Source organism: Zosterops lateralis (assembly GCF_965231275.1).
Source record: "Zosterops lateralis genome assembly, chromosome: 17".
NCBI lineage: Eukaryota > Metazoa > Chordata > Aves > Passeriformes > Zosteropidae > Zosterops > Zosterops lateralis.
In genome coordinates, this window is record NC_139777.1 from 11,411,496 (window position 1) to 11,425,027 (window position 13,532).

Here is a 13,532-nt window from a genome sequence, read left to right on the forward strand (position 1 = left end):
AATGCTTTGGATACTAAATAATTTTTTACAAAACTATCAATAGCAGTACTAAAATCAAAGTTGAAATTAACTTGGATCAGTACCTTGAACAGGAATTTCTGCATAGCTTGGTCTTTTGTCTGTCAGTGTAGCAAGGGGTTTTGAAGCTGAGATTGGCCCACTTATGGAATGCCTCTGAAATGGAAAAATACTTGTGTCAGACATAACTGGAAGGTAAAAAAAACAAATGTGGGAATGCAGAATCAGCTTTAGAAATTCAGATATGACATTATTACTACTTTTAAAGAACTGCAAAAATAAAGGAATCTTTAAAAATGTTTCCTTCTTTACTTTAAAAAACCTTTACTTTTGCCAATCTGACTGCACCTTGATCCTGGAACATTTACTTCTTTAAACTGAGACCTGTTTCACAGACCAGTGTTAAAAACTAAGGCTGTCAATGCTCTTGCAGTTTTTGTATTAATTCTCACCCTCATTCATATTTTGTTTGAACAAACCTGTTCTGGTTAAACTTGATGTGTTTATTTAAACCAACAGAAAGCCCTATATAAAGCCAAGGTTCTAGTGCATGACTTGTGTTATTAGCATAAGCCTTTACAGCTTTGTGCCTCTTCCTGGAAAGTTGGGAGAATGGATATAGTGACCCAAAGTACTCTTTGCTAAGAAAAACACTACTGAAAAAATGGGGTTTATTCAGAACGTCAAGAGCTTTTGTTCCCACATATTTAACTGAGATGCTCTGGGAACAAATTGAGAGACATATTTTATTATTTGACACAGATGTAATAAAACACAAATATGATTTTTTTTTTTTGCCTTCTCAGGTCACTTTAATTTTTCTTCTCCTTTAAACAGCTATAAATTGAGCTTTTTATTTTCAAATTTTATATAAACATTTAGCAATATATGGCTTTTAGCAAGCACATGATCACAGCTATGTTAAGACTTGTACACACAATTCAGTAAGCACTGAATAGGACTAAAATAAGCATTTTAGTCTCACACAGTAAACTGTATAAAGCAGTAATTACCCTTATAGTTACTGAAACAGATTCAGTAGCTGAAGACTCATGGAGGATCACCCACAATTATTTCAAATTAATCATATCAAAGAGCCTGTTGCAAATTACAGTTCATTCTTTATTCACCCTGTCCGTTCTATTAGATCCCAATATTTAATCATAATCAGTCCACTAATTTGTTTATCCTGAAAACTCTTTCAGGTCTCTATCTGGCCCAAGGTTAAATGAGTCTTATCTTCATAAAATACTAAAGGTCAGCTGTTTCTCATGCCAAATTATGTAGGCAAGACAGACGAATCCAGAACTGTGATTAAAACAAGTTAACAGTATATATTTTACAGCATCCCACAGCACAGGCAGGATTACAGGGCTACTTATTCATCAGTTAGAGTCAAACTAGAGTTATGTTTTTGTGCTAGAAATCAAATGGAGAGAACTACTGCCAACATACAACACAAAAAAATTAATCACTTCACATATCCAATGTCCTGCACATACATGACAAAGATGATACCTTTAAATGTGCAAGTGAAAGTGACTGCGAGCCATGCACAGAAATGTTCACAGCAGCTTCCTCTAAGAGCTGCTAATTCACACTTCTCTACCTAAAAAACCACCTAACATTTCCTAACTAAAGGACAAGAACTATACCAAAGTGAGCCATTTCATTGCATCTCCCCATCCCAGGAAACAGCGAAAATAGATAACGAGGCTAAAATAAAACGATTTTATTTTAGTTAGCTTTGGGACTGGCCCTACAGAGACAGCGGAGTACAGAGCTTAAGCCAAGAAACACAGGTATGGACAGAGCTGGATAGCCCTACACCTTTATCTCATAAAAACAAACATCCTTTATGGATATTGTCAGAAAGTAGCTGTTTCACTCAGCTGAGAATTTGCTGCATATGGGTCACTTTGCAATAAAACAAACTGGTCGTCTCTTTGTTGCTGTTGGCACTGCAGACAGGGTTCCCTGGCACTGCTTAGTGCCTTATTCTGTATCTCACAGCAGTAACACAGTGACTGATGCTCTGCAAACCAGAGGAACATGGACCAACTGATGTTTATTTGTTTTCACCTGCCTTCATCTATGTAGCAGTGCACAGGTGTTTGAGAGATGCTTTAAATTTGAAACAGAACTATGGCAGGATGAACTAATCAATTCCCAATATTTGGCTTTGGACTCATCGTCCTTATGTCTGGTGTCAGCTATGGAAGGAAACATGACCATCACCACTGCTCAGGTACCTCCTCCTGATCACCTTGCACTTCATGCCATTGCACCTACACATGGCAATTGCAGAACAAACACAGTTTTTCACATATTGGCTAGTTAAGATATAGGAAATCTTTGACACTCAATTGCTTGGACCCTGGAAGTTTATATGCTCAGAGCAAACCAGGACATTCAATGGTAACCTGTAAATCTGAAACCATTTCAGAGAGTCCTCCAGCTGTTTCAGAGAGTCCTCCAGCTACAGAACAGCAGAAGAAAGTATCCAGGGATAGCAGCAGATATACTGCCTTGTCCTTATATTCCTCCCTAGGCATCTGCTTTGGTCACTCCCAGTGGCATACCAGACCAGCTAAGCTTTGGGCTAACCCAGTGGGGCAGTTTTCACATTCTGAAGAGCATTCTCTTCATACCTCTCTGCCTAAATTGTTCTGCAGTACTGCTAACAGCCATAGTAAAACACAGCTATGTTCCACTGCAGGCTTGGACCTGAAGCCAGAAAGGGTTTTGTTTGTTTTGAGTTGCAAAATATATCCAAGAATCTGTCTCATTATACATACACACACAGCTGTAAAGAAAAATAAACCAAGCAAACAAAACCTCTTCAAGACAGAGGAAATTCATGACACAGTCCAAAGAGAAAGCACATGGTTGATGCATGTGTACTGGACGATGTTTTTGCAACCAATCCATCTTATGGAACTATCAACACTGTGCCAGTTTCTCAGTAGGTGCCCATGTAAATATTTCTCCGTGACAGCATTTAAAAGCAACCAAGATTAATGATAATAAACACTGCAATACTTATAGAGAGAGCCACCTTTCCTCAAAAATCTTTAACCATAGATGATTTCTATAAGGTGGGAGCCAATAGGTAAGCTCGCATTGTGATTACTTATTAAAATCTTGCTTTTCAATTGTGAAAGAGCACAAACAAAAATGTTTAAAAAAAAACCCAAATAGAACACAACAGTAGAAAATGAGGCAGCAATATGAAAATAAAACTCAACCCCCTTCTCTCTTGAGCAGAAAATATTCACATAACTGAGGTCATGAAACCCAATTGCCTTCTGGATAATTACAAGCACTTTGAAGAAAACCACCTATCTTCAGAAAGACAATAGAAGCTGTTTTCATTTGCACACCCTCCCCTTTGTCTTTCAGGCAATGTTTCCTACTAATGAGTATCCAACTGTTAATGACTTGGGTCTATACCAGAAGTTGAATTCAAAATTCAAGTAATTCTGGCAGATCAAGAACATCAAACAAGAGCTGTAAACCTGAGCAGCTTTGCAGTATTCTAAGAGATTACTTTGGTTCATGGTTAATTTACAGGTAAATAAAGTGAGATAAGCCTCAGGCTTCACCAAAAAGTCTTCTGTCTGCCAAAGGTCTCGTTCAGCCCTTTGGAACATGAGATTAAGTCTGTCTCCTCCTACAAGAGTGCAGAAATAAACAGAAATATAAAGACAGATCAATAGGAACAAAGCATCTGTCAGCGAACTCGTCACATTTGACTAATTCAGAAAACTGCTGTCAAGAGTGACTGAACCGCAAGAAGCAGAAGCTCTCCCAAAAAACCATTTAATTCCTTCTCTTTGTTTTAAGGCTATCTATTTGTTTTATGAAATTCACTCTTAAATGAATAAAAGCTGCACTAGCCTGAGAACAGGAGAACAGTCAGTCTGTTCCAGGTATTGTTCCTTGAGGACTAAAAGCTAATATGGCTATAAAATCCTCAGTTCAGGCAGAGAGACTGCATTACCAAACCATTACACTGACCTACAGTGAAAATCAAGTTTTGGAACTTTTGGATAGCAATATCCTGAAGGCAACAGGAGAATTACGGATATTAAAGGAGTAAAACAAAGTATATTCTTTGATTTTTCTTTATGAATTTGGTCCCATCTGCTTTGCCCTTCAACTTGTTGGCTTCTGCCAAAATCTCACTTCACACAGTAAGTGAGATAATCAAACCAGCAAAGACCTACAAAGCTGAACATCAGAGTCCTGACAATGCCATCTCAGTGCACCCGGGCTGCTGCAGCAGCTGAGCAAAAGACAAAGCTTCAGAGAGGACAGCACAAAACACACAGCACCATCACCCACTGGCCAGACTCAGTCAGTGCAAAATTAACGAAGATCAGAAATTTGCAATTATTTCAATCCTCTCTTGTCAGGCCTGCATTGAAAGATACATTTATAGTGATGATTGCTGACAGATTCTGCACAGACCTTAGTCCACTGCCAAAGGGGATTACTGCTGTTTCCCTGCCAGGTACAAGACTAAGAACTGACAAACTGTAACTCTAAAACTACAGAATGCAAATAAAGTTTTCCTCTCATGCTTTTTAATAGCACAGGAATAGCAATGGTTGCAAATATTTAACAAGAACTTCCAAATTTCCAACGTGCTTCTCAGTGAAAGACTTGTTAGACTGAACACTTCGGTAATTACTTACTTAAGGCAACATTTTGCCATTATTTCCCCAGCAAGTCAGCCAATATTTGTACGTTACCACCAAGTAGTTTCACACAATCTTCTTCCCAGAGAAGGATTAAGTGCAGTCATAAAACACCCACCTGCATAGGGGATACAGCAGCAGCTGGGGGGGTTTTCATGGGACTTGGGCTCAGGGGAGTGCGAGGAATTGTGGCAGCAGCAGGGCTTGGAACTAGGAGGAACATGGAAAGGAAGCCATCGTGAGCATGACGCTGTTCTGCAGTGCAACAGGAGACTGCTAAAGCCAACCCTCACCCTGTACTTTACATTACTAGTTTTACCAGATCACACTCTCAGAATTTCAATTAGCAATTGACTGAAAAGTCATTTGAAAGTATGCCTACACATTTACTCCCCTGCAATTACCTTCATTTGCTGTCTTTCTATCACCCATGGTAAAAGCCTGAGTTTGCTGGGGGTGGACAAGGCTAAGGTGCAGGATACTATTACCTTGGCAGATGTAAATCATGGCATTACTAGTTCTCTGATCTTCAGACAGTTAAAGACATAGCAGCAGGCTCCTGGCTCTGCCAGTAATACAAGAAAGAAACTATATCACCTGCTTTTCCTTTCTAGTTTCTAATCAAAGTCCACAAGGACTAGATTATTATATACCTTAAATTTTGGGATTAAATAAGTAACATTTTTAGAAATGTATGAAAACAGAAAAATTCTAAATTGGTGAATCAGTGATCTGATGATTTAACAACATGATTAGATGTGAATGCTGAGGTAGAAGGCAGATACTAGTTTGAAATAAAAGATTCCAAAGAAGGGAGAGGGGATTTATCATTTAACTAAACTAACTGGCAAGAAACCACCTTCCTCCAGTAACACACTAAAAAAACCGTTGAAATTAACACTAGAAAAGTAAAAAACTGTAAATGCCTATGAATAAAACGAGTAAGTATGGAAATAGAAGCATTTACACAATGGTTAAATAACAGAGATGGTTCTGTATCTTAAACTTCCTGATTCTAAGCAATGAAAAGCAGCTTTGCTGTGCACAGCACTGTGCTGTCTCTGCTAACTCAGTCTGCTTCAGACCAAGCCTTTTTACATGAGACTTACGGTGACTTTGTTGGACATGGAAGTCAAAACTCAAAGACCTGGCAAGGGAAATATTTTAATCCATGCAAGGTCTCATATGCAGTTAAAGGTGAAACCCAAGTGTTTCTCATTTCAGAATAATTACTTGGACTCCTTATTCTAGTCACCTATAGAGAAGAACACCACTTCTTCCCACAATCAGAATCATAGTAAAGTCTATTGTCTCAAGAGTGAGACTCCTTTCATTTTAGAACTTATCTCCTATATCTTTCAATAGGTGATACTGGCTGGATCTTACTTTTAACTGTCATCAGAACTCTGAATATAAGTTATTAAAAGAAATAAACTCAGCTCTAGCTATTACCTGGCCTTTAAAATGCTTAATTTGGTACATTAAGTTCACATTTTAATAATCGGGCTGAAATCAGCTGTGCTCCCAGCTATAATTATGTGTGTCATATGTGTTTATGTATTTCTAATATACAGGAGCACTGAATCAAAGCATCCAGCATATGAGTCACTGGCAATGCGACAGCAAAGAGAAAAATAAAGACAAGACAAAAAAAGGATGCTTGCACTTAACTGCAGTGAACAATCTGTTCTGCAATGCAGTTTGGGTTGGTTTGCTTCAGCCATCACTTGGAGGTCACGACAGGATAAAGCAGTTTGCCTGTGAGTGAGCTGGGCCATCAGGGATGACCAGGTAACACGTGCAGAGCCTGTGCAGCTGCTGCTCTGGCTGCTGGACTCACCTTGGGAGGAGGCACTGTCAAAGGACTTGATGAGCGTTTTCACAGTGGGAGTTGGCTCTGAGGAGGTGGAGGATCTGCGACTCAGGCCCATCCCTTGTCTCAGAGCTGCCAGATCTCTCTCTACTGCATTCATGTAATTGTACACTCGACCACGCTCTTCTTCCTGCCTGAAGTCAATGTGTTGCTCATTTAGGGCATTTAAAAACATTTCAACAGGCAAAGTCTTGAAAAAATTAACACGAATTGAAGCTGAATTAAAACCTATGGTCCAAATGGGTCATTACATTAACCTGGTTTTCTTTCCACTGTAATTGAGAAATAAGTTATCAACCCAAATTATCACTGTAAGTTCTTACTATTTGTCAGCAACAGAGATCAGCATCTGGTAAAAAAGTCTATCAAAACACTATTTGATATAAGGCTTTAATTCCTGCTCCTATCCTCACACACATATGGGATGGAAAAAATTGAGACTTAAGGATTTTATCATTCCACATGAAAATAGTCATGTCAGAGGGGAGAATTTTTTTCCACCTGAATAAATAGAAAACAATTTAATACTAAGGAGGTAAGAATATATTTCTGGTATACATCTTTAGGCAGCATTAACTTTTCCCCAAGTTGCACAGCCTGTGCTATCTCCTATACTACCAGATGCTGGGCTAAATATAATATAAATCTTACCAAATTCCCATCCATGCAGAAAGCATCATTACTGCAAGCTATATACATATCTGACCCCTAGAGACAATGTAGTCATGATTCAAATGGTGCTGTCCAAGATGTTCCTATTTGAAGACTTTAATACTTCTGAAAGACACATAACTCAGTTTCTAAATATCTGGAGCACCTAATTCAAGCCACAATACATCACAATTTGGATTTTTTTTGTTTTATATAGAAAGCACCTCTAATTATCAGTGGAAAGAAAACAGTGTAAGTTATATGCAGAACTAGATGAAGGTTTCTTCTCAGGTAAAAACCCAGCTGTGTTTTTAACCACAACAAAAGCCATGGCTGCTAATAAGAAATATTAATGATGGTACAGAAACGCCAACACTGCTTGTTTTTCACACTGTGGGAAGCAAAATCATTTCTAGCTGTTAAACTGGAAAAGTCCTGCACTTCAACCTGCTTTTGTAAAACCCGAGGTGGACTGAGTATACAGTATAAAGAAACAATATATTGCTGGTGTAAGTGTACCTATTTTGACCGCTGAAAGCAGCATAAAGCAGCTTGCTGAAATTCAGATCCTCACAGTGAGAGGATTTACAAACTTCTGGAGCCTCAATAATTAAGAAATTGGGTTTCCAAAACTGCAAAAGAGACCATATATCCCTGTTCCCATTCACATACTTGCGTGACTTTATCTCCTCCAGCTCCTTAGTGAGTTTCTCGTTTTTCTCCTGCGCCTCGTGCAATCTGCGCTTCAGGTCCCCGATCTCCTCCTGGGCCTCGGACTTGATATCGTTGGCTATAACCACTGCAGTCTGCAGGTCTGCCTGGAACTGGCGCCATTCTGCTGACTCCTCCTGGAAGCATCAATTTGGAAGTTAAAAATAAAAGTTATCCTCATTATTCCTAGTTTTACTATGCTGTTAAAGGAAACAATTTACAGGAACAACAGATGTGCTTGTCCAGTGTTAGGCACGACCTAACTCACAAGTTAAATTGAAGAGGTTTTGCTGGAAATAACTAGACTTTGAAAGTCATGAATTTCTTTTCTGGAGACAAATAAAATGTTTAAAGTGGAGGAGAAAAATATTTCATATTAAACTCCACATCAAAATACATAAGAGCATTTTCTTCTCAGGACAACATCATATCTTTGTGACACTGAGAAATTTTTAGCATTGTTTAGTGTCTGGAGGTTGGTAAATATATTCCCACGATGCCTGTCTTTCAGAAATAATTATTTTATTGGCATTGTACTATCTTTTCACAATTTCATATGCTTGTCTTAGGAAATTCTAAGCTTACAATTGACTTTTTCAGTTGTTACCTACCCGGAGTCTCCTGTGAAGATTCTTGATCTCTCTTTCCATGTCATGCTTTTGATCCTGAAGCTTTTTAACTGTATCTGGAAAAAAAAAGTGAAATTCCCTGTAAGATCTTAGTCAGGGATTTATTTACTTAAAAATGACTAACTGAAAAGACCAGCAAATGTTTTTGAAGACTTACGCAGAGAAGACATTTTTATAACCAAAGACATCTGATGAAACATAGTTTGAGAAGGAATAATTTGCCAGAGGGTGTTAATAGGTACACATTCCTCTGTGACTGGTAAGGGGAGCAGCATAAGCAAACTCAATTCTTATACAAATCCCAAATCACAATACTAAAGCAACAAAGCAATAACAAAGAGCAAATAAACAAGGTAGGCAATTTAACATGAAAGGATCCTAAAGACATCCATGTCTGGGGGTTTTCCCTCCTCAAACATCAGCTGCAGCTACATGAAGCCTTTTGATTCACAGTTTAATTCCTGCCACAAAGCAGCTGACATAACACTCACAGCCGTGCCTTCCACAGGGATAAAACTGAACTCATGCCCCTAAGAATCTGGCATTCTTGTCTATCAAGCTACTATTTGAGGTCAAAGCAAACTATATTTACAGCAAAAAGCCAAACAGTCTGTGAGCTCGTGTTATGAGAGAGATGTTCCCCTAAATCTGTCAGCAGTGACACAAAAGGGTTCACAACCCGATCAGCAGCAGCTCCTGTGTGGCGTCTGACAGACTGGCTACTGCAATTATTATTCATTTGTGACTTTATTCAATACACAAGGACAATGTAATTGATTCCTCCAGTCTTAAAACTAATCAACTAATAAAGAACACAGCATAAATTTCTAATCAGCGTGTCACTTCACTGATCCTTGGATTCTAGGATGTTATATTTTTATAGCATTCGTGTGACTGTAAAAATGATGGAGAAACTGACTAAATGCATTTTGTTGCTCAGATTCATTATTCCAACACCTGCTGGAAACAAATATTTTTCCCTTATATTAGCAATGCTCTTTCCACAAGATGACTGAAGGTGCCTAATACATTTAGGCTGTTCAATATACAAAACCTTCCTCAATAATCCCAAGTAGAGGGACTTTTTAAGTCACAGTTAATTTGTTTACAAGGACCCTATAAACCTCAGCTGGCCTGAAAACATGATAACCTTTCAAACTTGGAAAAGTTGGAAGATTAAAAATAGACAGATGCTTCTGTATTTATCTCCTCCTTGCAAGACTGCCCATTTTAAGTTGCACCCAGCTGATCTTTAAGCTTTGAAGATAAGCCTACAGGGTGGGCCACTCAAATCCCATGCTACTATGATACTTAAGCAAAGCCCTCCAATTTTTAGCTTGTCTCTTTAAACACAACTTGTTTGAGCTAAATTCAGAACTAAGAGGCCAGCTTTAGGCCAAAGTTATAAAACTTGCTGCTCCCCCCCCTCCCCCCCCCGCCCCTTTTTCTTTAAATACATTTTGGAACAAATCAAGTTGATGTTCATTTTTACTTTTAAAACAGTTCAAAGAAAAAAATGTTTTCAAAAACAAAATTTGCAGTACTACTAAAAGCAAGCTATCTAAAAATAACCACAAACCAGAAACCATAAATGCACCCACAGTTAAAGCTTGTGTAGTGCCATTGTTTTGAGCTTCTGTGAGTTATGAAACGCACCATTAAATTTTAGTGTATTTATGCTTTGAAGTAAAACACAATGGTCTGAATATTCTGCAGGTACCATAAATAATAGAGCAGTTTACAGCAGTTGTTGGAAACAGTGCTCTCTCTCCTCCCCAGTCAACCAAGGAGATTAAAAACATCCCCCACCAAATTACAACTGAATTTGAAATGCAGTGAGAAATTATGACTAATATAAGTGATTTCACCTCTTCCACCAACTACAACCAGAAAATTCAAGTAGTCAAAATAAGTAGAGGCTGCTGTGTGGCATCTTTCCTTTCTGCATCCTGGCAAACTCCACACCCTTCTCTAACACACACAAACCCTACCCACCTCCACGTGCCTGAATTTTCAATATGGAAGGACCTTCTACCATTATCCAGTCTCCTTCTTTTAAGGATCATAGACAACAAAGAAGACTGAGATAACAGAAAAAGCAACTACATGTTAGGGTAAATGAAGAACAAGGAGACTGTTCTGATGAATGAATAGGATAATCAGAAATGGCAAATCAGCTAGGTCATGTTTTACTGCAGGATCCAATTACACCTACATTTCACAAAATGATATTGATTAAAGCCACAGTTTGACAAGGCCTTGCCTCTACCTAAGAGGCAGAAAAAAAAAAAAAGAAGATTATGGGACATGCAGACTTAGAACTCGGGCTGGGAGGAAGAGTTTTGTAAAGCTACCAGAGAAAAGGCATCACAATGTTCTGTATCTGCAATTTTTACTAATTATAATGTAACTGGCAGTTAGAATTTATCACGATGAAATAAAAATAAGTATCAACATTCAATTGTTTAATTTAATAGTTTCTGGGGAAAAATAAGGGAAAAAATACTAACTATATTCAGACACATGCAATAGTTTCAGAAAAAAATATATAATTCCAGGGAAGGGACACTAAATCAAGTAATTCATAGGTATGCCCTATACTGGGAAAGCATTTGGATTCTTTAGCACAGAAATGGCTATCCCAGCACAATCACAAATACACAGAGTAGTATGAGAACTACAGCTTCCTTCTGTAAGGAAGAGGCACTGGGTACAAAAAAAAAATCTCAGGCAATTTGCAAATCAATCTTGCTTTAGAGCTCATCATGTCAGACAATACATTTATACAGCAAGAAAGGTGACTTTTTAAGGGTTCACCATTAGTCAAAAAAAAAAGTACAAAAATGTTTTAAAAAAAGCACAAGAAATGAACATCCTATTGACTTTTCCAACACTTTGTTAGAAAAGGCCTAAATATGGTAATGCAAACATTTCATTTCATAACTGCTGTCAAGATCCTTTTAAAATGAGATATAGCAGAATTAAAACTAACACTGTCACATCCATAAAAGAACTATTCACTGAACATTAAATATATCCACCTTCTAGCTCACCTACCCTTGTCCTAAAAATTTACTGACTTACACAGTTACAGACTAGGAGAACCTACGTGCACCTGTGCTAAGAGAACAAGCAATGGTGGGTTTTGTGCTTCAGAAGAAACCTCTGAGAAGTGGTAAGCTAACTTACAAATACATATTTTCTGCACATCAGGAGTCGAATATTTCTGGAAAAAAAATCCCCACAAACTCTTATTAACTGCTTGGGAGAAAGAAAAAGGTTTTTTCTTTCCCCCTTAGTTACTGTGGATGACTAATGTGACAGCTGGGCCACCTGACTACTGCAAGTTTTTGGGAGTCAGAAGTGAAACCCAGAGGGAACACGCCATCTAGTGCAGTGTCAGCCTTCTCCACTGTCCTTCCCTCTCCACTGCCTCTTTCAGCTCAGCACAGCAGGGAGGATATAAAACATACAGATTATTTTAATATTTCTGGGACTTTCCACATACATTAGAATCATAGAGTACCCTCTGTTGGAAGGGATTTATCAGAATCATTGAGCCCAACTCCCGGCCCTGCACAGGTCACCCCAACAATCCCACCCTGTGCCTGAGAGCATTGTCCAAACACTCCTTGAGCTCTGGCAGCCTTGGGGCTGTGACCACTGTCCTGGGGACCTGTTCAGTGCCCAACCACCCCCTGGGTGAAGAACCTTCTCCTGGTACCCAACCTAAACCTCCCCTGACTTAGCTCCAGCCACTTCCTCAAGTCCTGTCACCAGTCACAGAGAGCAGGAATTGAAGTCTCTCCTCAGTCTCCTCCAGGCTGAACAAACCAAGAGCCCCCATCTGCTCCTCATTAGGTTTTCCCTCCAGGCCCTTTAAGCACTATGCTTTAAAGCTCCCCATCCCAGCAGTAACAAGCTCACTGCAGCTCTCACCACATCTGGATGGATGTCAGGAACACACTGTGTGTTTTTCATCAAGGCAATTTGCATCCTGCTGCACACATCAAAGAGACCCCTGTTTCTGCAGGCAGACATATTAACAGCTAAAATGTGATAGTTCAATACCCAGATTTCTGTGAAAAATGTTCCACTGTAGGTTCCTTGTGCCTCTTTCTGGTGTTTGAAAAGCCCACAGTGAAGCATACCCTAAGTACCAGTGCCTGGAGTGTTTCCCATTCCTACATTACTATTTGTGTTGACTAGTCCTTAAATTGAATTAACACTCACCACCTCATCTATGAGGCATCTTTCTCCTAAGTGTAAAGTCTGTCTTTAGTAAAATCTTTAAGTTATAATTTTCCATTTTGTGTTTAGAACTCTATTTTTTAAATGTTGTATGTATTACCTCGAAGTCCCAGTTTTTTCACTGATGTTCTATACTGTCAGTCCTTAGAGACTACCACGAAAAACTCATGTAAGAGGTTTAACTGTGAACCCAACAATCAACAGAGTTTTCAAGCTGTCAGAAAAAATACACTTTTAAAAGTTTATACAGTTCTTCGGGTGCCATCCTCTCTTACTGCCACTAGATGCCACTCTCCTTCCAGCATATAACTAAAACAACACTTGCTTCCCCCCAAAGGATCACGTCAGGACACTGGCTGGTCCAGATGAATTTTCCAAACTATTTCAAGACCAATGAATAACAAAGACTGTTGCAATTTCTGTTGAGAATTTCTCCCCTGGCAGAAGTTTGTCTGAGAGAGTTTTTACCAGTCAAAATTAAATGTCTGACAGCTGATTTGTACCCACAAAGCAGAAGCATCTAAAAATCAGAGCTGCCTTGTAATCAGGTATTGCTAGGCAGATTCCTAAATATCTACTTGACTACAGTGCTGTTTCCTGCATGGGTGTATTTCAGTTAATGGACAAAACACAACAAGTAGAAAACTTTGAGTAGAAAACTCAAGCTTTTTGAGTCTTTGCTCCAAAATTACTGTC

The 13,532-nt window shown here is 38.7% G+C and overlaps 1 protein-coding gene across 2 annotated transcripts in view; it reads right to left on the reverse strand.

Moving 5' to 3' along the window:
* The window catches only part of SPECC1L (sperm antigen with calponin homology and coiled-coil domains 1 like), a 63,283-nt gene that overhangs the window by 25,310 nt on the left and 24,441 nt on the right, over positions 1–13,532 (reverse strand). For both annotated transcript variants that reach the window (XM_083874136.1, XM_083874137.1), the window contains 5 exons: positions 8,568–8,641; positions 7,918–8,093; positions 6,562–6,728; positions 4,840–4,931; positions 84–174 (listed from right to left, as the gene is read on the reverse strand). In XM_083874136.1, the coding sequence (XP_083730262.1) occupies positions 84–174; positions 4,840–4,931; positions 6,562–6,728; positions 7,918–8,093; positions 8,568–8,641 (600 nt within the window). The remainder of the gene's footprint in view (positions 1–83; positions 175–4,839; positions 4,932–6,561; positions 6,729–7,917; positions 8,094–8,567; positions 8,642–13,532) is intronic.